Raw genomic sequence first — 25,445 nt, forward strand, 5'->3', positions numbered from 1 at the left:
AAGGCTTTTGTTTTAAACATTTAATGCATAGGTATATTTGTATTTAGTTCATTATACGATTTCACTAGAAAATGCATGTATGTAAATATATATCCATAGATCGATCTGTTTATAGGTATTTCCTTTATCTGAATACTTTGGTAAGTTCTGTTGCTTGCGGGAACTTAATTGTCTAGTTTGTTAACACTAAAACTAATTTCATTTACGTTTAGGAATAATTCAATTATCAAACGATTCTTTTCCATTTAGAGTTTAGAGCTTTTGAAAAAGACACAAAGTTTGCAGATTTTATCTAATAAAGTAACTGGTACAGGGTTGATAGAGTGTCTCTTTAGCTGTTAGCTAGCTAAAATCAAAATCAAATTAAATCAAACAAATAATAATATACAAGCTTAAAACTAAATTACAAAATAATTTCGGGCTTCATCAGTGTTCTTCAGGCATGCTAAGAGAAATAATATACAAATATAATAAATTTTAAGAGTGAAATACAAATTAATCGAATCGTTCAACATAAAAATCTAACAACAATCAATAAGCAATTTAAAACTTAGTCACTTAAGCTTAGTCATAGAAATTAACGAGTGATTTCGGTTAACTGGAACTTATGGTACTGGTCGTTTAGCACAGAATATATAGTTCGGATATCGGTTATCGGTTATGAATGTTGTGTGGAGTTGGAGTTCTGTGTGTTTATGTGGGACTGTGGTGGTGGTGGTGGTGGGTGTTGTTGCTGGTATTTTGCTCAACAAAATACGGTCCTAAAAAGGGAGAATTTCAAACTGGTTAATACAGAATCGAAGAAGCTTTGGTAAGGGTTACAGAGCAGTATAGTTAGTTTAGCCGAATTTTGTCATAAAGCGCTTACGGTTAGTTTTTGGGTCGGATTAATAGCCACCGAAAATGGGGTTTTCTTTTTGGTTGTTTTCTTGGTGTTAGTCACATGCACATTCCCTCAGCCTAGACTCAAACCGTTAAGCCCCAAAGCCGAGCTTTACCTGCCGCAAGACAATTTCGAATTCAAATTCAACGACAACATCAAACAAAGGAACACCAATAGAGTCTATGTTACGACTACGTTGTGGTTACGCTAACGCATTACGTTCTCTACGCCTACGTTGTAGGCTAGTGTTATTTGTATACTTCAAGATTCGTTTGGTTTTCTGGTTAGCTGTGCGTGTGGGTGACTGAGTTTCTGAATTTTGGTATCTTTTTTTTATGATTTTGTTGGACTTAAGCAGTACTTGAGTTATGGGAGGCGCCACTGATCGCATTGAACAAAGCCATGCTGTTGCGCTGGTTTATGCTGTCGGCGTCGTCGCCAAGCGGCTGGAAGGACTCGTCGTCGAGCAACTCACTGAGCGCCTGGCATAGCTTCTCGTAGTTCTCCTTCAGCACATGATGGTACTCCTTCTGGTCTGCACTGATGATCCGCTCGTTGAGGAACAGGGCCTTCTGACAGACCACAATGAAGTCACTGCAAAGGAAAGCCATCATTTAATTGATTATGATTGTAAACTGGAGAAAAGAAGATTAACCGAAAGACATCCTTAAGATCTCCAACGCGATCCAATGAAAAGTTATTGACCACCTTAGCATCGAGGAATGCATGGGCGTAGGCCAGGGGACCGGCATTCACCGTCACAGCCACACTTCCCTGCAGACGCAGCTGCAACTTCTTGACATCGGCTGGTGGGAGTATGATCTCCTCCAGCTCTGAAACCTTGGATTGCATTTCATCGATGGCCACCTCTATGGGACTCAGCTCGATGATTTCTCGCGATTTTACAGGTATACGTTTGAGAACATAGGGGAAAGAATATTGTGCTGTAAAGATTCATAGTTAATATCTAACTAAATATATTTAAAAGAAAAGTTGTCTTACTTTTTATAACCGTTTTGCGTTTCCATTGCTCTTCTACACTGCCACGGGCTGCCCCCGATTTGGTGAACGGCGTTTCGTACATGAATGTGTCAACATCGTGATTCTGCTCGAATTCATTGAGCCGCTGGTCGAGTTCGTCCTTGGAGAAGAATGGAATTACATGGGTGACCTGTATATAGGCAAGTTTGGCATCCAATTCGTCCACCTTAACCTGAAAATATTAAGTTTTATACATTTTAGTTTAATTAATATATAAAAATGAACACCTTTAAGTCTGAAATCAAGTCGTCAGTCCAGTAAATATCAGAATGACATTCGATTTCGTGTTCTTTGTCTACTTCCTACCCTCAGCTGCTTTATTTCAAACTATTAAACAACTTTGCTAGGTTCTAGTAAATTGTTTGTTATTTTTATAGAACAACCACTGCCCACACACTAGAGCCACAGCAGTATCCAAATTTTGTATATATTTCGCGTTCACATTTTTAGGCACAAACCACCAGTTCATCAGATCGCCACCAGTCTGTTCCGTGTCCTGTCTGTCTGTTTCCGGTATGGAGCAGTTCTTCGGATTTCCGGCTAGTGGAATGGGTCTGGGATTGGTTCAGATGCCGCAGTGTGAATATCCAATCCCAGGTGCGATGGAATACTCGCTCAATCCCAATGCGGTGGAGTTCGTGCCTTCGTATCGTCAGAAACCAGAATTCCCAAGCACAGTAACCAAAACGGAGGCCACATCGACAACTACATTGCTCCATCCCGGAATGCTAGGGGATGCTGTGGATCATGCTGGAAATGGATTGCATGTCCGTCAGATCTTCGAGCTCCTGAGCCAACTGGGAGATGAACAGATGCCGCTGGAGGAGGTCTCAGTGGGTTTGTTACCAGGTGGCCAAGGTCTCAGCATGACATTCACCACAAATAAGCCAGGACAGCTGCCGCTTCCGGATTCAATGAATCCGTTCTTCCACAAGAACCATAGCCTCCAGCTGGCTGTGGGCGATCAGGAAAAGGTGGCCAGCAGACCGGAGAGCGTTCTGGTGGCCCAGTTTCTCATCCGGGTCAACGATCTACTGAACGAGAAGTACGAATACGGTGGAGATGCCTCCGTGTGTCCCAGGTGCACTTTGTGCTCCAATCGCAGCTACACGGAGCTGGAAATCGAGAATCAGATCGAGGGTATAAAGGCCTTCGAGAACTTCTTCACTTTTACAGAGTCAACGCGCTACCAAGACTTAGTTTCCCACAAGGCCTTCAAGGAGCTGTGCCGTAAACTGGGCTTGATCGTGAGCCGGGATCAGATCCACATTAACCGAGTTGCTGATAAAATGACCACTGTGGTTCCTCCACCAACGGCACAGCCTTCCGCTGTCACTGTTAGCAAAGACGTCATGGAACCCGATGCGAAAGGTGATGCCTATGCTGGCGATGATGAATCTCGTTCGAACGAAGGTGAGCTGACGCCAAGAGGAAATCCTGATCCGTCGATGTCAACAGAATATGTTAGGGGAAAGCTTTACAGGTGGGTTAAGAAGTAACAGCTTTGATGGAGTCACTACTACCTTTACACCATTTCAGGTACGAAGACTCCGAGGGATCTCAGCTGGTCAACGAGTTAAATGAAGCTCAGCAAAGTACTGATTCAATGATAGTGGATGACTTTAATTTCGAATCAGCATCTAGTTCACCGATCAAGTCCGTGGTGACCACCAGTATGCCTGCTAGCTTCCCCCGTTTATACAAATCGGCCAAGGCCAAATGCACAGGTAGAGGAGCTGGACCTAGTGGCGTCCAGAGCTCCCCACAGCCTCACAGAAGTTCGGGTTATGCCCGTTCGGTGGTGCGGCCAGCACAGGTTACACCCAACACCATGGAGAAATGCCGGAGCGCCGCAGTCGGTGGGCACTTCCAAGGTGGATCATCTGCTTCTCGAAAGATGGAATCATGCCCACCGGGTGCAGCTCGCAAGCAAAATCGCTTGACTATAGCGAAATCGGGCTGTGTTTACCAGCAACCGGGGAACATGACAGGAGTTGCCTCAGGCCGTGTGGGCAAACAGGGAAAACCAGGGAACACTATACAGAAACAGCAGGCAAATCACATGTGAGTAATATCATCTAAATTAATTTGATGTTTGTTATCTATTGGAATTTTTTTCAAGTGGCAAGTCGGGAAAGAGTTCCGCCCCCAGTAGGATGGGGATACCCAATTCGAAGCAAAACCAAGTTACATCGCAGCGAATGATCCCAAGAAGCACAAATGCTTCCATGATGCGTCAAACGGAAGTCAAAAGGGTAAGTTTTTCTTAAATTCAATTTCTTAATAATCCTACAAATTTTTGATCTAATTTTAGCGCATGAGCCTGATGCGCGGCGATAGCGATACTGATTTGCTCTACAACGAATATCTCTTCAAATGATTTGCAGGTGAATTCTGCAGATTTGTTGCTTCTCTTTCAAATATAATTGTTCTTCACGCAATAGACCAACATAAACTCTATGCTGATTCCTTTTCTATTTGGCTAAATAAATTTTAAAAAATTCCAAGGAGGTATCCTCTATTTGTTATTATTGATCACAAACGAAGCTTCAAAGTTGGTACTCCACTTACCGGTGACGAGTCCATGATCATCTTAACCACATCTGCTCCAAACTTCTCCTTGTACTGCTTGGCCAGTCGCTCAGAGATTTCGCTCAGCGAAGTTAGCTTGGGCTCCTTGTACACGTACTCGATGGCATGATCCTCTTCGAAGTATATCTAAAAAATACAAATAGTTAACTAACAGAATGATCCACTGTAAGATTCCCTACCATTCCATAAAAGACGACCCTGTAAAAGCGACCCAACATTCTCTTTCCTGAACGATTCACCTCTACGATTTTGTTGTAGGCCTGAGTCAGATGCTCATAGCAGTGGGCCAGATCCAGGAAGCTGCGATCCCTTTCGTACATCGGAAGGATCAGTTTGTAGAGCTCTCCCAGGCACTCGAATCTTTCAGCGCGGTCCAAGAAATCCGCACACTGCTTCAGCTGCTCCAGAAGCATTTGTTCCGTATACTGGGAATCCTGGGCACCGGCATCTAGCTTAAGACCCTGCTCATCTAAAGGTATATTCCTGGATATCTTCCCGAAAGCCGTGGAGGACCAACTGAGAGTGCAGCCTCCTCGTAATCGCAGATATTCGCACATCAAAGCAGCTATATGAAGATGACAGCAGGCAGCCTCTGATAGATTTCCGTTCTGCTCATGGTTCCTGGCCATCGTTACCAGCCAAGTGTGTCGCAGCTCTGGCGTGGAGGCATATGAGTTGGCCAGAGAGTACTGTAGTTCCAGCAGCCTTTCAGGGTCCATATGATGAGCCTGCATCTGGGCAGTGGCCATTAGGACAGTGCGCACCCGGCGCGTTAAGTCCTTGACCTCCATGGGGAAACCTGTGCCCTTCATGGCCTTGTCGCTATTCGCATAGCTATTGATGATGGACAAGCTCTCCTGGAATCTGGCATTGTTCAGTCCAATGACGTTGCCAATCATCTGCGATACTGAGATAATAACTTGCAAGTGCACCCGGGTTAGTGCTTTCCTGCCACTGAACTCAAAATTACTGCGCATGAGGAGGTATAAGACAGCACAGGATTCGTGGCGAATCTCCACCAGGCGACTATCGCAGGCTTTGAGGAGCTCATAGACCATCTGACCACACAACATGGCGTTGCCCTTGAACAAGGCCACTGCATAGTTGTTAATGAAAGCTCTGAGCGCTGCAAAGACGTGCTTGGAGAGCCTTTCCGATTGACCCAACTGCAGGAACCTCAGATAAACTCTAGCCAGCTTGGGCAGGATTAAGCTATCTGCCAGGAGTTGTCTGAACTGCAGGACATACATTCCTAAGCAGTCCAATATGATCATGCCGACTTCTGTGGCCAAATTGGATTCATAAAGAGCCAGTTGACTCCTAGCCAGAGTGTCCATATCCTCCAGCAGATGCTCCCTGGTTTGGTTCAGTGTTCCACTGTTTGGCTGGTGTTCCTGGTTGCCACTTTCTAACCCAGTGGGTGGTTGTGTCCTTGCTGGAAGAGTGTTGGCCTTGGCCGAACGTCCATGGCGAGTATCTGGTGTTATCACCACACTTTTCTTGCCCACATAGCGGAACTGCAGGAGGCAGAGATCCAGAATGGAGAGGAACTGCAGAGTCTCGGATTCATTACAGTTTTGCCACCAGCCCACCATTTGGTCCTGGGAGAGGTGCTTGATGATGAACAGGAAGCCCAATAGGAGATCCTTGCTCTCCACCGAACTGAACTTATCGCAACGGGAAAGGATCTGTGCATGGGTAACGCTCACCGAGCGATTGTGTCCATTTCGAAGGGCCACATCCGTGTCTCCATTGGTATAGGCTCCTATTGTGGTGGTGTCCTGAGAGTGCTAGAAATAAGAGTGCGCGTTAGCAGGGCTTTCTGGAATCGCAATCCCCAAACTTACCCCAGAGTCCGTATTAGAATTCAGTGAGAGATTAGAGATGCCATTGCTAATGGGTTGTCCAGCGATGGCGGCCAGATAGTTGTGCTCCTTCATGTGAACCGAAGTGCGGTATGGGCTAGGTTGATCACAGTGCAGGGTCAGCCGATTTTTCGAACGGGGTGTTGAGGTCAAGGAGCCAAAGGTGGAGGAGTCCTTGCTGAACACATAGCTACTGGAGCAACTCAAGCGCTTGGTATAGGAAGCAGAGTCCGCATAAACATGTCCATTTGGAGTACAAGCTCCAGACTCCGACAAATCATCGATCCGATGAATGTTGTCCATCACAACGCTTAACCATGGAACATACAGTAAGGCAATCCTTGAGAGCTGACCCCTCTGCTGATACCGATTATCCAACTCGTGTTTGGCCAGGAGATCCTTAAAGATTCCCAGAGCATGTCGCCTTACATGGCCCACTTCATTGAGACTACTCTTCAGTTCCTGGAGTAGCAAACCCGACAGAAAGTGCTGCCTGCAGAACTGCTCGGAGAGAGTGAAGTGCTGCATCATCTCGGGTGGCCTGTTCTTGGGATTCAAGACAAATGGCAGGTTGAGAGGCACATAGTGCTCATGCTGGCAGATCTCTTGCAGAAAGTTGAACTTGTATTCATGAAGTATCCGAGGATTGCCAGGAGAAAACTCTCCTATGTAAAGGCGGATTAGGCGGAAAACGAATCCCCTGTCCATGTAACTCAGGCACTGGCGCACGAACTTGGCCAAAGAACGATTCAGTATAAGCGTTTCTTCGGCTAAATCCTCAAACCGAGTGGTTATGTAGGGCATTAATGCCTTCATCAACTGCTCCACCCGATCAGCGTACTCCTTGGGAAAACGCTCGTTGCGCAGCATTCGAATCTTCCCGGTGGCCAGCAAATGCTGGGCCATGCTCTTCACAATCAGGTCGAAGAATATCGCGGAGTACCTCATGAATTTGTTGACGATTAGGAAATCGGGATTAGTGGGATTCAGAAGGAAGGGCAAGTGCCTGCATAGCTCTCCATGAACGGTCCTCTGTCTAGCCGTTTGCTGGCTGTAGTAAGGTGCGTGGAATACGAATTTCACATAGGCTCCCAAAAGATCGGGTCTCTTGGCCTGATCGCTTATCAAGTGGATAATGTTCGTTATCAGGCGGATAACATTCAAGCCGATTTCTTCGGATTGCGTGTGAACCAGCAGAGTGAAGAGCTCATTCAGGAGCGTCGGCAAATAGTTTATCAGCGACTTCATATCAATGGCATGGGCTGCCTTCAGGATCTTGCAGGTTTCCGTTTCCGCCGGCACAGCTCCAGTTTTTCCTCCCTCCAGCAATCTCTCGCAGTGCGCGAAGAAGTTATGCAAGTGCTGATCCGCCGTCAGAACCGTGGAGTCCAGACGTAATCCCACTGTATATAGATTCCTCTGATTATCGATCCACTGGATATCCGGACCGCAGTTCTGCTGAGAAATTGGAAGGGTTTGTAGGCAGCCAAGGGGGGTTTTGGGTGGTGGTGGTGGTGGTGGTGCGGTAAGCATGCAGATCAGTGCGGAGAAAAAACACAGAAAGAGAGCACAGGTTAGTTGGCAAGCCGGGGAATGAATGTGTATGGGACCATGAAGGTAGGTTGGGTAAGAGACGAAACAAACATTTCATGAGTTGATGGACTGCTTTGCGAAGCACACAACGCCTATAACTTACCCCCTTGCCCCAACCCAGGGGTTGAATGGAGAGGTAGCCCACTGGCAAAGTGGCAGCCACCGGTAGCTGTTGTTCCTCCAAGCAAATCCGATTCTTCTGGAGCAATGGCAGCCAGGCATAACCAATAGGGGTCTCAAAAGCCGCATGCGCATCCTCTCTTCTTGCTCAGATTACAGGACACATGGTAGAAGGAGAAGAGCAGATGGTGTTCCGGGAACAGTCCCAATGGAAGACGCAGTTTTATCTCCTCGTACCAGGTGGGCGTCACATTGTGATGCAGCACCGGGCAGGCTATCTGAGACACTAGAAGATCCTGGCCAGGGCGACCATAGATGCACTGCATCCAAGGAAATTCATTAGGACTTTTGAGTTCTCAAATTACAGTAAGTTCTCACCTTTAAAGGCTTGCTGTACTCCCCATCGCCATCACGTAGCTCCACCACTACCGTGATGTTCCTGGCCCGTGAGAACAGTTTCTGACTGTCGAACTGCAAACTGAGGGGATACACGTAGAGGTGGTTGCAGAAACTCGTATACGGATGAGCATCCCTTTCACTCTGGCTCTGGAACTCGGCCACCTCAACAGTCGGCGATTGCTTGGAAGATGGACTGAAAGTGGACAACGGAGCCAGCGATTTGCTCAGGCCGCAGGGTGTGGTTTGGTCCAGGAACTGCATCTGCATCTTTAGGCTACCAGGAATGATAGTTAGTTTGCTCAGCTTTTCAGGTTTGCGATAGTCAACCAAGAGCTTTAGCAGTTCCTCGTCCTTCAGTTTGGGTAATTCTTGACGATAAATGGGACTAAATTCGAACTCCTTCTTTGGATCAACATCCAGTTCGTGGCTGTACTGCTTGAACAGCGGCCTTGCTGCCCAGGCGAAGGGCTGCCTGTAGTGCCCGATGTGCTGGGCACAGCTCTTGGCCGCTTTGTAGACCTTCTGACCCAGCTTGGGATCCTTGCCAGCTTTCAGATACGGTTCCACAGCTTGGGCTATGCCAGATTGCAGCAGTTTTTCCACTCGCACGACCTGTTTTAGATATAGTTGGTATCAATATGGCAATGAGATAAGCAAAAGTAATTACTAACCAAATATATATCGGCATGTGGGGCTGTCACAGACAGCAGACACTGTCTCAGCTGCTGGAATTGCTGGCGATTTGATCGCAGCAACTCGGCGGAGACTCCATCGAACAGGGAGTGAGGTGCCTGGGAGGCGGAGCTTCTATCATCGCCCTCCGCCGACCTTCTGGGCACTCCACAACCTGCCACAGACGAAGGAACTGGTGTGTTCGGTAATAGCTGGGCTGCCCAATGCTCATTCACGTTGAAGTAGAAGTTCTCGCTCAGCTTCCGATTCGCCTTGGCATCGTACAAAGCCAGACTGGTGATATAGGGCTCCACTTGCTGTTCAACTCCTCCGGCAGAGACCTCATCCTGCGGGATGCATTGCAGCCGAAAGCGTAGGTTGTGGCAGGTAAGCAGTAACCGCGTGCCAAAGTGCTCTCGATACTGCTCCACGTTATCAGTACCACTGCTCTTGGCTGGCGACTGATAACAGGCAAACAATCTGCGGCGCTGCTCCCTTCTGGCCAATGCTATCGAGTGATCCGTTTCCCTGCCATACTTCATCAATTGGGGGTGCAGTGATTGATCCAAACCTTTTAGGGTACCAAAGGTGGGGGGTTCCATCGCAGGTGGCTGGAGTTGGGGACTTGGATTCGAACCGATAGATGGTTGGCGCTCCAGCGAAGCATTTCGCTTCTCCTCTTGTGCCCGATTTTGGGCCAAAACTGAGGAGATTTTGCTTAGCCAGTCCTTAAAGTCCTGTTCGTTCTCGGCGGCCAAGGTAAAGGACTTATGGCCCGTCGTCATGCGTAGTTCGAAGCAAAAGCGACCACGTTTGGGATTCTAAAATGGAATTATCGAGGTTATCTGTGGTTTTTTATGGTTATTCGGTAGGTAATCACTCACCTGTACCACATCTGTACAGAAGTCCATGACTATAGTGGCCTTGGCTTCGCCCTGCTTCTCGTCTTTGTGCAGTTCCAGTATGTAGGTGCCATCAATCTCCTGTCGCAGATAGCAGTAGCGGCGCTTAAAGGACTTGTTGCCAATATTGGCAAACATTCGATCTGAGGCCGAGTCGGGTCCTTTGAGGAGATAGCCCTGTTTGGTAATGGTATCCGCCTGAGAGCGAGTCATCTGTTCGTCAATCCTATCCTGATCGGCATCGATTTCGTAGACCTCCTCCAGCAGTTCCTCAGCAGGTGAGATACTAAGTAGAAAAGGTTTCATTAGATTCATATTAGTTAAGGATGAATATATTCCATACCTGGGAAGATCATGGCAGTTTCCGCCGTAGGCATTGTACTTGTAGTGAATCAAGTGATTCTTCGCCCTGTAGGTGTACAGAGCCTGCCTTGTGAATCGGGTGCATTCTGCTCTCGAACCGTTTGGCTGTCCATCGACTATGTCCTCGCCATGGCCATCATCTGCATACTCATCGATCTCCTCCGGCTGCGCTAAGTTGGAACGAAGGGTGATCGAGGACAGGGCTGACTCATATGAGGTATCCTTGTGACTGGAGGAGCCATTCGAGCACTGAGAACTCTTCCTCGACAGTTGGTCATGGCCATTGGAATTGGTCAGGCTGCTGCTACTGCTGCTGCTAGTGTGTCCATTGCCATTACCATTCTGGTGGCTCCCATTTGACTGTATACTCCCCTGCCGACTCACTTGACTGTGTCCATTTCCATTGGCAATAATGGAGGGTCCATGGAGGGGACACACGATCGCCTCATTGGGAGGATCGAATCGGTCGGCCACGGATTTGGCATTGCTTCGCTGCTTACGCGGCATGATGATCTCCTGAAAAGGCAAGGGGAAAAGAATATTCGTGAGAAAGCTAATCAATTTTATAAAATTCTAAATCTAAGTCTTGATCTTAATCTAAAATATATTTGATCTTAGACAAATTGACATTATAATTTGTGAATTTGTTCTTCCAATTTCTTCTTTCTTTCTTTCTTAAAATATTTCCCCACTCACCGAGACATCATCGGCGGGATAGATGAGCAGCTCCCTCTGCGGGTCATTTTGGATAACAGTTTTATTTTTGGCTATAAAGGCTTCGAAGTCGATTGGCTCCACGACGAGTGGCTTGTTCTGAAATAAAGAGATCGAGATAAGTATAGGATTCTATATGCTTTCCAAATGTTTGCTTGCTAATTTATGCAGGCCACTTGTACAAGCACAGCGATTCTATTAATAGCATTCCCAAAACAAAAAATAATAATGCCCAAAACGCTATCCATTCCCGAATGCCTGAATGCAGGCGGCTTTTGAGAGATTTATCGATACAGCGCACGCCATAAATTCATGGCTGGTTCGTGATGTGTTAGATGGGTTCTTAATTTTCACTCCCCCCCCCACACAAACAGCGCAGACCCTGACCGCATTACAAAACGGATGCCCCCCCTCGTGTAATGATATTTTCCATGTCTGCCCACTTGGCATAAACAAATTCATGTCGTTTAAACATTCTTACATTTTGGCATTTTGCATTTCTTAGCCCCCCAGTTGATGATATTTTCGACTTTTGCGTCTTAACTTTGGCAAGATGATGATGAAGATACTGTTTAGTATCTGTGCTACGAGGTGTGTGACCCAACCTGTGTGACCCCACCCTTTATGACATGTTCATAGAGGGTTAAAGTGCCACTTCCGTTTCGGCATATCCATTCCAGGCGACTGTCGGATGTGCTGTCATTTTATTGTCTTCTTGAAAATCAAGGTGTGTGGGCTAGAGTTCTGCTTTGCTCTTGGGCTTGGCTGAGTTCGGTTCAGTTCAGGAGAAGATACAGGTCAATTCAGGTCATGGGAAAAGGGCATTAAAAACACCGCTTAAGTGTGGGTTACTGCGCAAATATGGCGACATTGGAGAAAGGATTGTCATAGGTTGCGAATGCTATTAGGCAATAATTATGGGGAGTAAGGTTTTGTCTTAGGGTTGGGTTAGAATGGAAATCAACAACATATGAAAGTTAAAGAAACCTTAAAAGGGTATCAACTTAAGGTTTACTAAGCCTAAAAGTTTAAGCATTCAGTAGAAAGTTCCTTCTTTCCTGGGATATAATTTAGCTCTTAACCTTAAAAAACCGAAATGAAAAATTCATTTCCGATCGTTTTTTAGCACACAAATCTGCACAAATGTTTCAAAATACTTTCAGGGTCAACATTTTAGAGCTTAAACTTTCTAGTTTTAACACATTTCCCTACCAAAGCTAGCCACCAAGCTCTACTCTAAAAATCCATAAAACACAGACAGGTAATCAATCTATCTATATCAGCTTGTCAGCTTGTGCCCGTTGCAAACCTTGGCTTTGGCCCTGATTCCAATCATGTGCCCAGCCACGCCCACATAAATACCTTGCCTGTGCGTCCACACCCCCTTTTCACCAGCAAGTGCTGCAATGTCAATGCACTCGCCCACTTAGCCATTAACCACTTTTGGGCCTGGGCTCGGGGGAAAGCATTTTCCATTGTGAGCTCAGGTTCGGGCCTTTTCCTTGCAGCTCCTCCAAGCCGCCTCTTGGCACGCACAGTATGCAAATTGGCAGACGTCGCCGCTTGCGTAATTAAAACCGCAAACCGGCGACAGCCTCAACTTCAAAAAAAAATCATAGCCACGGGTAAAAACTACACCTACTAGCCGTAGGCGACAAGTGCATAGGGGCATTACGCAAAGCAAAAGGTAAACTCTTCGGCGATCGGCCAATTACCAAATCAAGTGCCCAGCCCAACAGCCCGAGAAAGTTGGGCAAACATTTTCGGTGGCTAATTTGTGGGTTTTTTTGGTTAGGGGTGCGCTGGCAAATAATGATTTAAAAGCCAAATTAAAATCAAAAAATAATGCATTGCCTTGGTGGTCAATCACTAGACACGCAAATTCGCGGTGCAAGATTTCATCAGGCACAACAACTGGTCCAGCAAGGCGTGAAGACCTCAGAGATCCACCATCAACCATCCACCACCAGCGATCAGTGACCATGATCTGAAGCCATCAACCACTTTATGTTGAACAGGAATGGCATATTAGCGGATTTAGTTAGGGTATAAGCAAGGCATCTGTTTATTAAAAATACATTTTATTTTATAACTTTTAATTTCCTTCTGAAAACAGATCCATAGATGTTAAAAGAAAACTTCCCTAAAAATAAGTTCAGCCTTTTAGCTACTTCTAGCTACTTTTTAGTTACAAATCCAACATCTCTGACTACTATCTTTGCCAGCAGCCAGCTTCAATTTAAAGTTAGCGGTTCGAGGCGCCACGGCAGGCAAAACGTGACGATTTATGCATATTTCAGTGAAACATTGACCAGGCCTCAAGAGGCATAGAGCCTCCCATCTCTCCACCAACCCTGCCCCTGGCCCCTTCTTCTTAACAAGGCTTGACTTTCATTGATTTTGCCAGAGCAATTGGCCCTGGCATGTCTTGGCTGGCACTTGAGTCGGTGTCCCTTCATTTCAGCTCGCTTATCAATTGAAATTGCAACAATGCGCCGGCAGATGCCTTCATTTATATCCGCTATATATAGTCATAGTCTTAGACAGGCATATAGAAATGCTGGATAGGGTCACGAAATGTCGGCTCGGCTCATTCAGATTTCGCTTTGAAGTGGAAACCGTTCAAGTGGCTCCTATATACCCTAGACTTTTCCCTTGCCGATTTGCATTTTGTGGGCAACGGAATGATTGTGACTAAATTTAGCTTAACTTACTGCATATGATTTGTTGTGTCTGGGGGTCTGGCTGAACTTTTGACCCGCACGAATATTGTTTTTAAAAGCTGCCTAAGTTTTATGGAATTTTTTTGAATTTTCAAAAAGCTTTTGGAGAGATAAAGATAAGTGCCAGGAAGTTTAGATAGGAGGGAAATTTAGCTTTCAATCTGTAGAATAGTTTTATAGGCTTTGCCAAAATTCGTTCCTCATTCAACTTTGGCTACATTTTCTCTAAGCATTTCGAGGTTTATGCCTTTCTAATACCATTACTACATAAACAAATATCTAGAGCAAAGAGTATACAAATTTTATGATTTGTTTATTTGCAGTTTTGTATGGTCAATGGACAGACGGCAGCTGGCATCCGTTCGGTGATAGGAATGTGGCATATAAATTCCATAAATTTATGCCCATGCAGGGATTTCCTGCTACGAGCAGCGAACATGAGTCGCAAAATGCTTGAAAAGAATTGTGCTGATAAAATGCATATATTTATTTATAATTATTTTGTATAAATTACAAGGCAAAGTAGTTGCCTTTATCACTGCCTCAGCTCAAGGAGACGTTTGTCCAGTCATCGGATTTGCAACTTTGAAACTGGTTTCGGCCCAGAAAGTTATTTGTTTTGGCCATCTTCGGTGGGTTTCACTGTTGTCGCTTGGTTCAACGAACCCTACAACATGTTCAAGTCAAATTGAAAAACCCAAGCCCAGTGCAAATCTGTAACTGGCCCACCCATTAAGGTGGCGACAAGTCAGCAGTTTTCCTCAACCATTCCACACATTCCACGCACTAAAAACATGTTGCTAAATAAAAATAAAAATAAATAATGAAAACCCAAGTAAGCTGAAGTCAACAAATTTCTCGCTTTTCGTTATACAACAAAATAATTTATGGCCGACCGGGCAAAAGTTGAACTTTCTAAGCAAGATATTCTATTCAAAATGGTCAAATGGCCAACGAATTTCACCCAGTTCCAAGTCCGATGATTCGTAGGCAAATTTACATGTCCGGACAAATGAGGAAGCTTACCATTAGCTTAGCGTTCAATTCAAAGTAAATACTTTGGCAGCGGCATTCATTAGACGGCTTTTTGTTGTCCGGACAATGAGGGAAATATCGCAGAGAAATGTCGCCTGCATAAGCGGCATTTAAATCATAATCACAAGAGCTATAGCATAACTATAAGATATTTATGCACTAATCGCCCGCCGATCAGCGTTATGTAAGCCATGATGTCGCTGTAGTCGCCGTTTTAGACCCGTTTCAATGAGCTTGGCTTCGGGATGGGTAAAAGTTCCGCCAACACTTTCACTGCACAACTTTTAACTTGATAAGGAAATGGAAGATACTCGTATATTTTAGATATTATGGTAGGAGTATCTTAGCATTGCTGTATTTTATTGGATTTTTGATAAATATTTTATAAAGTTTATGCATGTTAATACCCCTAAAGTGATCTGTGTTATTCTGAATTAGCCAAGTTCAAAGTCTGGTTATTTTCTATAACTTCTCTTTAGTCTTAAGGTATATCTTCCCCTCCCTCTATAACCCAAAGAAAATCTATACTATATACACTTCTCTGTCAAGTGAAGCAGGTTGAAACCCCTTAATGGTCTCAACCTGTCAAGGTCAAAAGCTAACTGGTTGGGAAATTGCAGCCAACTCGTGTTGGCCAACTCAACCAGAAGTACGAGAATAACCAGAAACAACCTTGAGGACAATATGTGGGGAAAAGAAATGAAGATGAAGACTAAGCCAGCAAAAAAATAATTGCCCTAAAAGCAGGAAAAGCAAGTGCAGCAAAAACAGAAAACAAAACCAGTGGAAAACCCAAGAAAAGAGACAAAGGCAAAGACATAAAAAGTTCCCGCGCAGAAAAAAGTACAAAAAAAATAGTATATATAGGCAGGCGAAGAGGCGGCAGATAAATATAATCATATAGGAAAACTCATCCAGTTACCAGTTCTTGGTCATGACTCGTTGTTAAGCGAATAATTAGCCATCGAACGATGATTAAAGAAAGTAAAGGAAAAACTGAGAAAAGCGCACACACATTTTTGGAGTAAAAGAGCAAACAATCGAACGACAGACATTGGCTGAAAGAATATTGTGGCAGAGGCTTTAATTGCCGACAAGAGTCGGCCACGATAGCCTCTCATTTTCAAGATGCCTTGGAAAGTTGACAGTTTCAGTGCAGTTTTCAGTTTGGAAAATTGGGTGCCAGAGAGGCGACGGCGAGATGGATGGATTCTGCCATATGTGGACGGGGCAACTTTCTAAAAAGTACTTAGCACTTTCAATTACAATTGTACAATGTGTCTGCCAACGCCAAGAGGCCGGTTAAAAAGACGGCAGCCAGAATCTGGCAAGCTAATTACATTTATGGTCGCCTCAGTCGGTGCATTGGGAGAGTGTGAAATATGTGTTAATTACACGACGGCGAATGGCCATCGTAAAATTCAAGTGTCTCCTCATTAATTGCTCAATTGTCGAGAGATCCAAAGCCTAATCTCCGGGGTCGACAGACTCGCTTTTGGCCAAAAGTTAAAAAGCCACACGACACACCCATTTCATAATCTTCGGTTTGCCATTTAAAGCCAAAAACGAGGACCTAAGCTGGATAACCAGTTTTCTTAAGAGAACCCAAATGATGGGAGTTAATCGTGGAATTAAAGAAGTATCAGTCTTCTGTGTGGGTTACTTAAAGGTTGGCTTAAATGGTAATCCTAATAATTATGGTTGCAATTATTAGTCATCACGAAATGGTTACGAACTAGTCTTAAAACTCTAACAAAAACTATAAATTAAAAGATCTCTAATTAAAAGTTGATTTAATTTTAACTGAAATTGAGATAATTTTTGATTATTTTTCATATAATAAGTTTATAATCTCTAATTGGCTCTGTAACCTTTGAATAGTCTTATTAATGTTCAATAAAATATTCTTAAAATGACATTTTTGTTTAGTATTCCTCTTCAAATATCCCACCACATGCTTTTAATACACTTTTAATTAGCAAATTAAGATGCAAAGTATGCCCAATTAATTAAGTTTAAGACCTGCCAACAAAGATCTCAATCTAGCCACACGAATTATCGAATTTAAATCAAATTAAACTTTATGTCTTCATTTATAAGTTTGATCACTAAAAGAAAGCTCGTAAAATGTGTGACTTTTGAAATTAAGACAGTCGTAAAACATATTCCCCTGCTGTCTAACACACTCATCACTCCTTCAGTAACTCTCCTTCTCAAAGAGAAAATCTGCCATATAGTGTCAAAATAGTTTCAGCTACATCTACTTCTCATTTTGGGGTAACTGAAACCCCGAGAAACATCAGTTCGTGCCGTCTTTTTGAGGGCATTAGACACGATGCCCAATAGCAACTTTCATTCTGCGAAAAAAACAAAAGCCTCCGCTTACAAAAGTTGCACAGAACAAAGAACAAATCACACATGCAGATGGGAATAAAGGTTACTGACATGTCAAATGAATGTTTGTGTCTATGCCAGTAGCCTTTTTACCCATTTACAAAATGCGAATGAGCCAGCCAGCGCAGCCAGCCACAGTGGAACTCACAGAACTACGACTGGATATTTGCACAGAACTTCAAGCACAAAGCTAGCACATTGTGATTGCCAAACGGAAGCGAGTTTAGTTGGTCGGTCGTTTTGTGTTTTTGTTTTGACTTATTTTGCAGTTAGTAACTGTGTCAGCCGTAGCAAGTGCTAACAGCTTGCTCACACACCCGCCAATATCCCTTGTCCCTGTTTAGCGCTTCTGGCCAAAAGTGAACGACATTTGCACAAAATATTTGCTATTGGGTATGGGTATGGCTGGGAGAATGGAATCTATAGAATGGAGATGAACATAGAGGAAGGTATTTATGAAAAAGATGGTAAGAAATATTGGCAATAATAAAAAGGGTAATATCACATGTTCTCATCTTCACTAGAAGTCAGTTTTTATGTTCTTTAATTTTTGAAACACAGCTTTTATCATCATAAAACATTATGAAGTTTAATTATTTATATTTAAGTAAGTAAGTAAGTATTTAGTAATCAGTAGCCTATCTTCTAGAATTTTTAGATTCAATGTGAACTGATCTCAGACTCATACAAAATTGATGATACTTTTGAATTCCTAAAAACCTCTATCAATATTGGAACCCCAATTTGAATCCATATTTGTCTCTGTGCACATTTCTTTCTATGCAAATGAAGTTTCCCTATAGCGATGGAATTTCCAATAAGTAATATACAGCTGGAAGAGTAAGGGTGGGTCCGATGTGCAAATGATTTAGCAGTAAACAAGTAAAACTTGACAGCAAAGTTGAATTGAAATGCGAAAAGTTGACTTCGTTGGGAGTGGGTGGACCAAGCAGAGCGCCCCGGCAATTGTTTTCATTATGCAATAGAGCAAAGTGCAACAGCACCAACTCCACACAGAAACAGAAACAGAAACAGAAAACAATTGTCAACAATAATTGTCGGAAACAAACAAACAAGTTGTCTAGAGTGGAACATTTATCATGAATAGAGGTTTAAACTTCAATGTACGAGTATGTACACCCACACTGAATTAAAAAAGTGGGCACATAGAAATGTAAGTGTGGAGGCGTCTTTTAATGTTTTTTACTTAAATGTGGGTTCAATAAATGTTGTTTTTTATGAAGAAAATGCATTACTCTCAAGCAAAACAAACTCTACTAAGATGCTTATCTAAAACCTAAGAGATTATCCACATTATCACTTCAGTATGTTTACAAAGTGATAGCCAGTAGTTAAACAGAAGTCTGGAATGCTCAACATCTCTTGAGCATCTTGTGTTTTCCAATCAAATATTTAACGCATCTCCAAGAAATCCAGATTGCAGACCAACAAAAATCAATTTATTAACAGCAAAGTTGTTATTAAAGGTAAGTACCAGCTGAAAACCTCTTAAACTTTCGATGTAGAAAGAGAAACCGCCTGAGCAGAGACAAAAGACCCTTCAAACACCAAGTGACAACATTCGAAGTTCCCTTTTCTTATTACCTTTTCTTCATTTCGATAAGCTTACCAACGAAAATCTCCACCATACCTTACACCTTTCACTTCCATCGAGAAGAGTTTCTCCTACAAATTTACAGCCCATCCATGATCAGCATTTTACTTACAATCTTTCTTGGTTTCTGCATTCTTTCACATTTTTTGCACTTCATTCATTTACTTCTTTTCTTGCAACTTTGTTTGTTTTCGCAGTTTAATACTCTTTGTTGGCCATTAATTTATCAGTGCATAAAAATCATAAACATTAAAGGCCAATAGTTTGTAAGAAATGAAGGCCAGAAGTGAGAGGAGTTCTTGGTTAATGTAAATATAAATATAAATATTTTTATTTAGCTGTGAAATTCTTGATACCTGACATGAGAACAATGAAATAGACGAAAATAAATTTCAATAATGATTTAGCAACACCACAAAATTATTTATTTATTTCGAGGCTTGTTGAGAGAGAAATTTAAACAATTTAATTTAAGCAAAACAAATTGAAGGTTGATTCTGCGTTAAATTGCCAACTCATTGTGAGGGAGTGTGTTAGAGATGGCAAACCAACGATTGTTCACCTTATCAACGATACATTTCTTTGATAAACCAAAGCCTTCTACCCATTTCCTCATCCCAGTTCCTTAGTCAGCTTAATGGTAGTATTGATTTGATTTAATCACTTATATTTAACATCCTAAAAGTACAAACTTAATGGGGATTGTCCATGAGTCAAGCTGTAGAACGCATTCAACTGCTTGGTTGATTGCACCTGCCGATGGGATGGAAAAACTTGACTAGAAAATGCGACTCATTCTCACTGGAGACCAGTTTTGATGTCGATACATTATTTTTGATGTACGGTTTCGTGTTCGGCATTCGGTTTCGCAGGTACCAGCTACAGGTACAGCTTCACGTTCAGGTTCAGTTTCGGTTCTGGTCTAGGCACGATTTCAATGTCAATATTTACACGACTGTCGCACCGATAAACATAAAAAGTTAGCATCATCGTAGTCGTTTATTGCTGTTTTTAATTGCTCGGCGGCAGCTTCTTCCTAGTTTGGCAAGTAGAGAAAATATGCATAAAAGAAAGTTTATCTCTCGAGCGAAATCTAATTAAGATACTCATGACATATTAAAATAAATCACGCAGCCAAACCGCAAAAAGGAGCGCCATCAAAACTAACGAGAGAGCGAAAAGTCGAGCAGATGCAAAGGAGTTTGAACGGGTGTGGGGGTCCAGGGGGAAAAGCTGGGCAAGAGAGTCAAGGTCAGATCGAGGAATCGATAAAAGTTTGTCGCCACCAGGCTCGGAAAAAGGAAAAGCCAAGGAGGAAAACCGTAGGAGGACACATTGAGGTCACAGATTATTGTTATTGTTGCTGTCGGTACGAAGCCACGCATATTAATGAAGTGGCATTGCTCTAGTTATTAAGTAATGCAGGGTAAGAGAAGATATATACAATGTTTAAGTATATTTTTTAAAATAATATAAACACAAAATGCCAGAAATTAATATTGTTGAACTTCGGATTATTTATAATCAAAAACTAAATTTATTTAATTTTTGTTAATATTTTTACACATTATATAAGGGCTACAAATCTACTATATATGTTTACCTTGTTGTGACTTTCTTTTCTTATTAACATAAAATTGATCATATTTTGTCTTTTGTTATTACTAAAAGCTACCTCAAAGAGTTTAGGTCTCTTTAAACATAATAATAAATTTCTTATCTACAAACAAGAAATACTAAAAATTTAGATTTAAGCAGTTTAATTTTTATGTTTTAAATGTGTCCCAAGGGCTCTTTGATATACTCGTATAAAAGCTTATGAAATCTCAAGACGCCAATGAAATATTTTACAAGATGTACCCCCTATATGATATACATTTTCCTATATATTTTGATATACATATATTTTATCGTGAAACATATTTTTACCGCAATGGAGAGGCTGCGCTGATAGCGGCCAGTGCAGTTGATCTAAAATGATAGAGAAGAAGAGGGGGAAATGTTGGGGTCAGTATCAGAAGCTTTCTTATTAATAGCCAAAGGTTGATCGGATGAGGGATATGGTTAGATGGCCATGATGTGTTTAACAAACAGAATCGGAGCAGAGTGGCGCTCATTAAATCGCAGTGGACGACACACGTCAACTCGAGGGAAAAGCTCAAAAAAACAGAACAAAAAACAAAAGTTGCGAAACGATATTTCCGGCGGGGAATCGGGGAATGGGGAAAACGAAACGATGACCGAGACACAGAGAATAGAATCACGGAATACAGAAAATAAACAATAAAGAGGAGATGCGCAAAAAGAGCAGGCCAGTAACAATAAAAGCAGAAAAAAAAACCTTAAATGGGGTAGAATTATGTATAAGTGGGCTACGAATAGCTAATGACCTGGAATGATATATAATAATATAGATATATATATATTATAGGTGTTTAAAAATTAGCTTAAAATATAAAACAGTTCAAAACACTTTTTTACAATCAACAAGTTTTTCTTAATTTAAATAAGTTTGAAATATATATTTTGGCATACACAAATATTCAAATATTTAAATTAAGCATATCGCAAAAAATATTTAAATAATAAATTGAAATAAATTGTTTTTGATCAGTGTTTTTATGGTGTCCCTTTTGCTAAATCTACTCTCTAAAATTCCATTCAGATATTTAAAACTAAACGCTTTTGTCTACCTAATATACCCCACCTGTCAACAAGTTAGTAGGGTAATATTAATAGGAAAGCACGAGCACTTGAGCCATGACCATTTTACCTACTCCACTTCAAACTAAAAATTTTCCTCTTACCACTTTTTTGGACACTCGCACGTGAAGCTTTCCAAAGCACTAAAAATAACATTAAATAGAGGAAATTCCCAGACCCAGTAGGATTCAGGGTTGACACAGTCAATAAAGTTAGATTTATTAGTAACGAAACAAATTTACTGCGTAGTGCAGTGCTTAAGAATGAATTCAATTACAGTAAAACTGATTTACTAACTAAATGAAACTAAAGCTTTAAGTAGGACAAATTTCCACTAGAGTTCGGCTTATTTCGATTCATTAGCTTCGACTTATGAAGAACATCTCCAGTATATAGAGTATACCTTTTTTTATAGAGGTGCTCAGCATAATTGTGAGATGAGGTCATGACATAAAAGGTAGAGCCTGCCTTGAAATTCTTCCCGAAATGGAATACAATAAGCTAATTCGTTCTCATAAATCATCCGGGGTATATTTTTTAGGAATCATGTGGTGTGAAAATTATGCTGGACAAACATTTTTTGCAGTTGCAATAAAAAACCGGATATGACATTAGTAAATCAAGGCAGTTGTGTTTTTCAACACTTTCTAATTAATTAAGTTCGGTTAGTTATTTACTAAAAGGCCCTTGAGTTGGAAATATGCAGTAGCTTGCAGTAAAGACCACCAACAGTGGAAACTCTAGAGAACTAATTACATTATGTAAATTCCATGCCATATACTAAATACATTTCAAAGTCGCAATTTGCTGATGCTAAGAAATTCCAGACCTTTTCAATTATTTTTCCGCCTTTTTGAGTTTCCCTTCCTCTCTGAGCCCCCTTTATTTTTGTTTAAGGCAAACCACCACACATTTGATATTTACTCTGATATCGGATAACAAAATGCGGTACATGTGCCCGGCAATAAGTTAACAACTATTTAAGCTAACAAGGCGAAAACACATAAACAAAATTCCATAAGTAAACCGAAAGCGAGCCATAAAAATTAACCAAAAACTAACAATGTAAATTATGGTTAAGTAATGAACTGCTGTTTTTTGTTTTGGGAATGGAACTCCATTGGCCTGACCCGCTGAACTACATTAGACTTGAGCTGACAACGAAATATTTAATAATTGCTTGCTGATGGAGGGGGAGAAATTTTCCAAAAAAAGACTGTCATTTGGGATGTGCAAAGCCCCGTGACAGGTTGAAGGAGGAGCAACCCACTCATTGCAACCCACTCAACCACTCTTCGTTTTTATTGGCGTTGAAACTATCTATCCATCGGCAGTCGCTTATTATGGTTTGATTGCCTGTCGGCCGGTTGATTGCCGCTGTAAGCCAACAAATGCTTATCATTTTGGCTTCGACTCTCACTTTACGCACTAATTGAATTAGGAGTTCGTACGTATATATCTAACTATATGAAAGAGGAACCAGAACCACACACACACACTCTAATTGACATTGGAAGCGTGGCTAATGACACTGTAATATGATTTTCTTTTGGGTCCGTAATAATGCAATTAGTGGGTACTATCAATAGAGGGAGATGGGCATGTTTGTACATCAGTATCTGTTTAGGCGGCAACACGTGGGCGAAGCCCCCAAAAAATGAAGTCACTCCCTAATCTTGAGCTTGTTTTAAGTGCTTACAGAAATACAGGCGTAACGTCTTTAAAACATAATTTTATTAGTCTAACTTTTCTATTCCGCACAGATAAGCTTATTATATCACTTTTAAACAGCCTCCTTAGGGAATCATCACTGTGCTCGTCTACAGAACCTCATTATCGTTCAACATGAATATAAACAAAAGTGGAAGCTGCGTCGGAATTTCAAATCTCACGGCCTTGAGGGATTCTTCTCTCTCTTGGGGTCTCTCTTCTACAATCTTCAGAAACACAAATTTTACCGATTCTCTTGAGTCTCTCTTCTACAACAACACCCAAGAATAGAATTACGTACGAGGAGATAAAGAACACGTTCTCCCTTTCCATAGAGCATTTTCAATGTTGACTTTTCTTATGCAACCACTGATGGATGGAAACACATACATAGTTCGCCTTATAAAACATTATGATCTCGATGATATGTGCTAAGTGAAAAGAAAATATTATTAAAATTCAAAGCATTTGGCACAGACCCAACCGAATAAGAAAACAGGCCCATCTGCACAGCAGAGGGAGACAGAATATGTATGTAAACTTAAACTTTTTCTCTCCTAAACAATAAGTTTAAAAATTGAAATAATTAAACGAAGTAAAGAAGGATGTAAATTCAAAAACTTTTATATTTTACAGCAAATAAATCAAATTTTGCGTAAACTTGTATAATTTTCTTGACCACAACTGTGTGTGTGACTGTGTTGCAATATAGAAATATGTGCGTTTAAGAGTGGGAAATTCTATTGAATAAAGCCAAAAACACACAAAGTCATTTGCATTCAGACAAATTCTATATAATTTCCCTTTTTTAATTTATATTTCCTACATATAAATAATACCAACAGAAAAACTATAAAAAATTAACAGGAAGGTAAACAAAACAAAAGGTGACATGCATTACTGGAGACACACCCACACTAATATACAAACACACATATATTTACGTAAAAGCAACAACTGCACTTCTGAAAGCCATAAATAGAATGGCAGGAGTGAGCGAGATGGCAGATGAGCAGGTGTAAATAAGGGAATTTTAAAACTTACCAAAACCGCACTCTCTCTGACCAGCTGAGAGACATTCTCTCGCATCTGACCCGCCGAGCCGAGCTTGTTCAAACCGCGCGTAAATTTCCGCTCCATCCTGCACCCTTCTTTCCTCACTTTCAGGAATCAAACAAACAAGTTGTTGTTGTTTGGGTTCTTACTCTCTCTGTTGCTTTTGTTGCTCTGCAAAAACCGGCGGAAATTCAAAAATAGAGAGAGAGACACACACACACATACACGCACAGCAGTCAGGATGCGCTGCTGACTGCGCAGTCAACGTCGCTGCCAGGGATGACTAATGCCTTATCCTTGTTTTTTTTTTTACACTTTTTCTTTTAGCTTTATTTTGATGTTTTTCTAAATTTGTCGTGTTTATCGATACAGCACTGTAATTTGTTGCAATAAGGATTCATTTGCGAAATTCTTTCATATCCATGTTATACACAAAACACCAATACACGCGCGATGAAATTCCCACGCCCCTTTTGGCAAAAATTGGTGGGCTTATTGCAACAACAAGAAACACAAACACCCACGGCAAATATTTTTAGCAGCCTTCTAGCATCCCGTTGGATTATAAACAATATATATTTTAATGAGCTAAACACAGCTTTTTACACATTTTTATTTGTGGCTATATTTTCTCGTAATTTATGCGTATTTTTGCGTAGAAGGTGTTTTTTACGGTTTGCAGCGGCGATTTTGAACGAACTGTTTCGGCATGAGGTTTGGCTTTTCAATTTGCCGCTAAACGGAGCGCTGAGCTCCTCACGCGAACGAGATCCACCGATTTGTGGGGGACGCAAATTGTTGGGGCGATAGTGAAAAATTTGAAAACACTTCAAATCACTAAAAAATACCAGAAGATGTGGTAAAAACACCACCATCAGAGATACACACTTCGGTTTGGTTCTTTGATAGAGATTAGCAGTGATTGTAACCAGTTTGGCTAAATTACAGAACTATGTTAAGCTTAACAGAAAACAATGTGGCCAGACTAGAATATTAAAAAGTCGTGTACTAAAACGGTTATTTTTGGTTTAAGTTTAAAAATAATTATGTTTTTAAGGACTGCAT

General features: G+C 41.8%; 2 protein-coding genes across 2 annotated transcripts; one reads left to right on the forward strand and one right to left on the reverse strand.

Annotated features, from left to right (window-relative positions):
- Positions 1-10: 10 nt before the first annotated feature.
- Positions 11-25,171, reverse strand: LOC108106969 (dedicator of cytokinesis protein 9). Its single transcript, XM_017214276.2, is given in 15 exon segments — positions 11-1,477; positions 1,539-1,827; positions 1,886-2,096; positions 4,496-4,642; positions 4,696-6,306; positions 6,364-7,839; positions 8,078-8,230; positions 8,232-8,414; positions 8,473-9,105; positions 9,165-9,986; positions 10,050-10,353; positions 10,411-10,946; positions 11,127-11,243; positions 20,841-20,882; positions 24,369-25,171. Coding segments are annotated over 15 exon segments (6,864 nt in total). The 5' UTR covers positions 24,465-25,171; the 3' UTR covers positions 11-1,233.
- Positions 2,239-4,428, forward strand: LOC108106971. The gene is made up of 4 exons (XM_017214284.2): positions 2,239-3,407; positions 3,464-3,988; positions 4,047-4,179; positions 4,239-4,428. Exons 1-4 carry the CDS (start codon positions 2,440-2,442, stop codon positions 4,302-4,304), a joined length of 1,692 nt encoding a protein of 563 aa, XP_017069773.2. The 5' UTR covers positions 2,239-2,439; the 3' UTR covers positions 4,305-4,428.
- Positions 25,172-25,445: the final 274 nt, after the last annotated feature.

Source organism: Drosophila eugracilis, unplaced genomic scaffold, assembly GCF_018153835.1.
Source record: "Drosophila eugracilis isolate 14026-0451.02 unplaced genomic scaffold, ASM1815383v1 contig_1850, whole genome shotgun sequence".
NCBI lineage: Eukaryota > Metazoa > Arthropoda > Insecta > Diptera > Drosophilidae > Drosophila > Drosophila eugracilis.

Excerpts from the sequence above, each read along its gene's own strand:
- LOC108106971 (XM_017214284.2), top strand. The coding sequence starts at position 2,440 with ATGGAGCAGTTCTTCGGATTTCCGGCTAGTGGAATGGGTCTGGGATTG. Across the intron at positions 3,408-3,463 it reads GTTAGGGGAAAGCTTTACAG|GTACGAAGACTCCGAGGGAT; the intron begins GTGGGTTAAGAA and ends ACACCATTTCAG. Across the intron at positions 3,989-4,046 it reads AAACAGCAGGCAAATCACAT|TGGCAAGTCGGGAAAGAGTT; the intron begins GTGAGTAATATC and ends ATTTTTTTCAAG.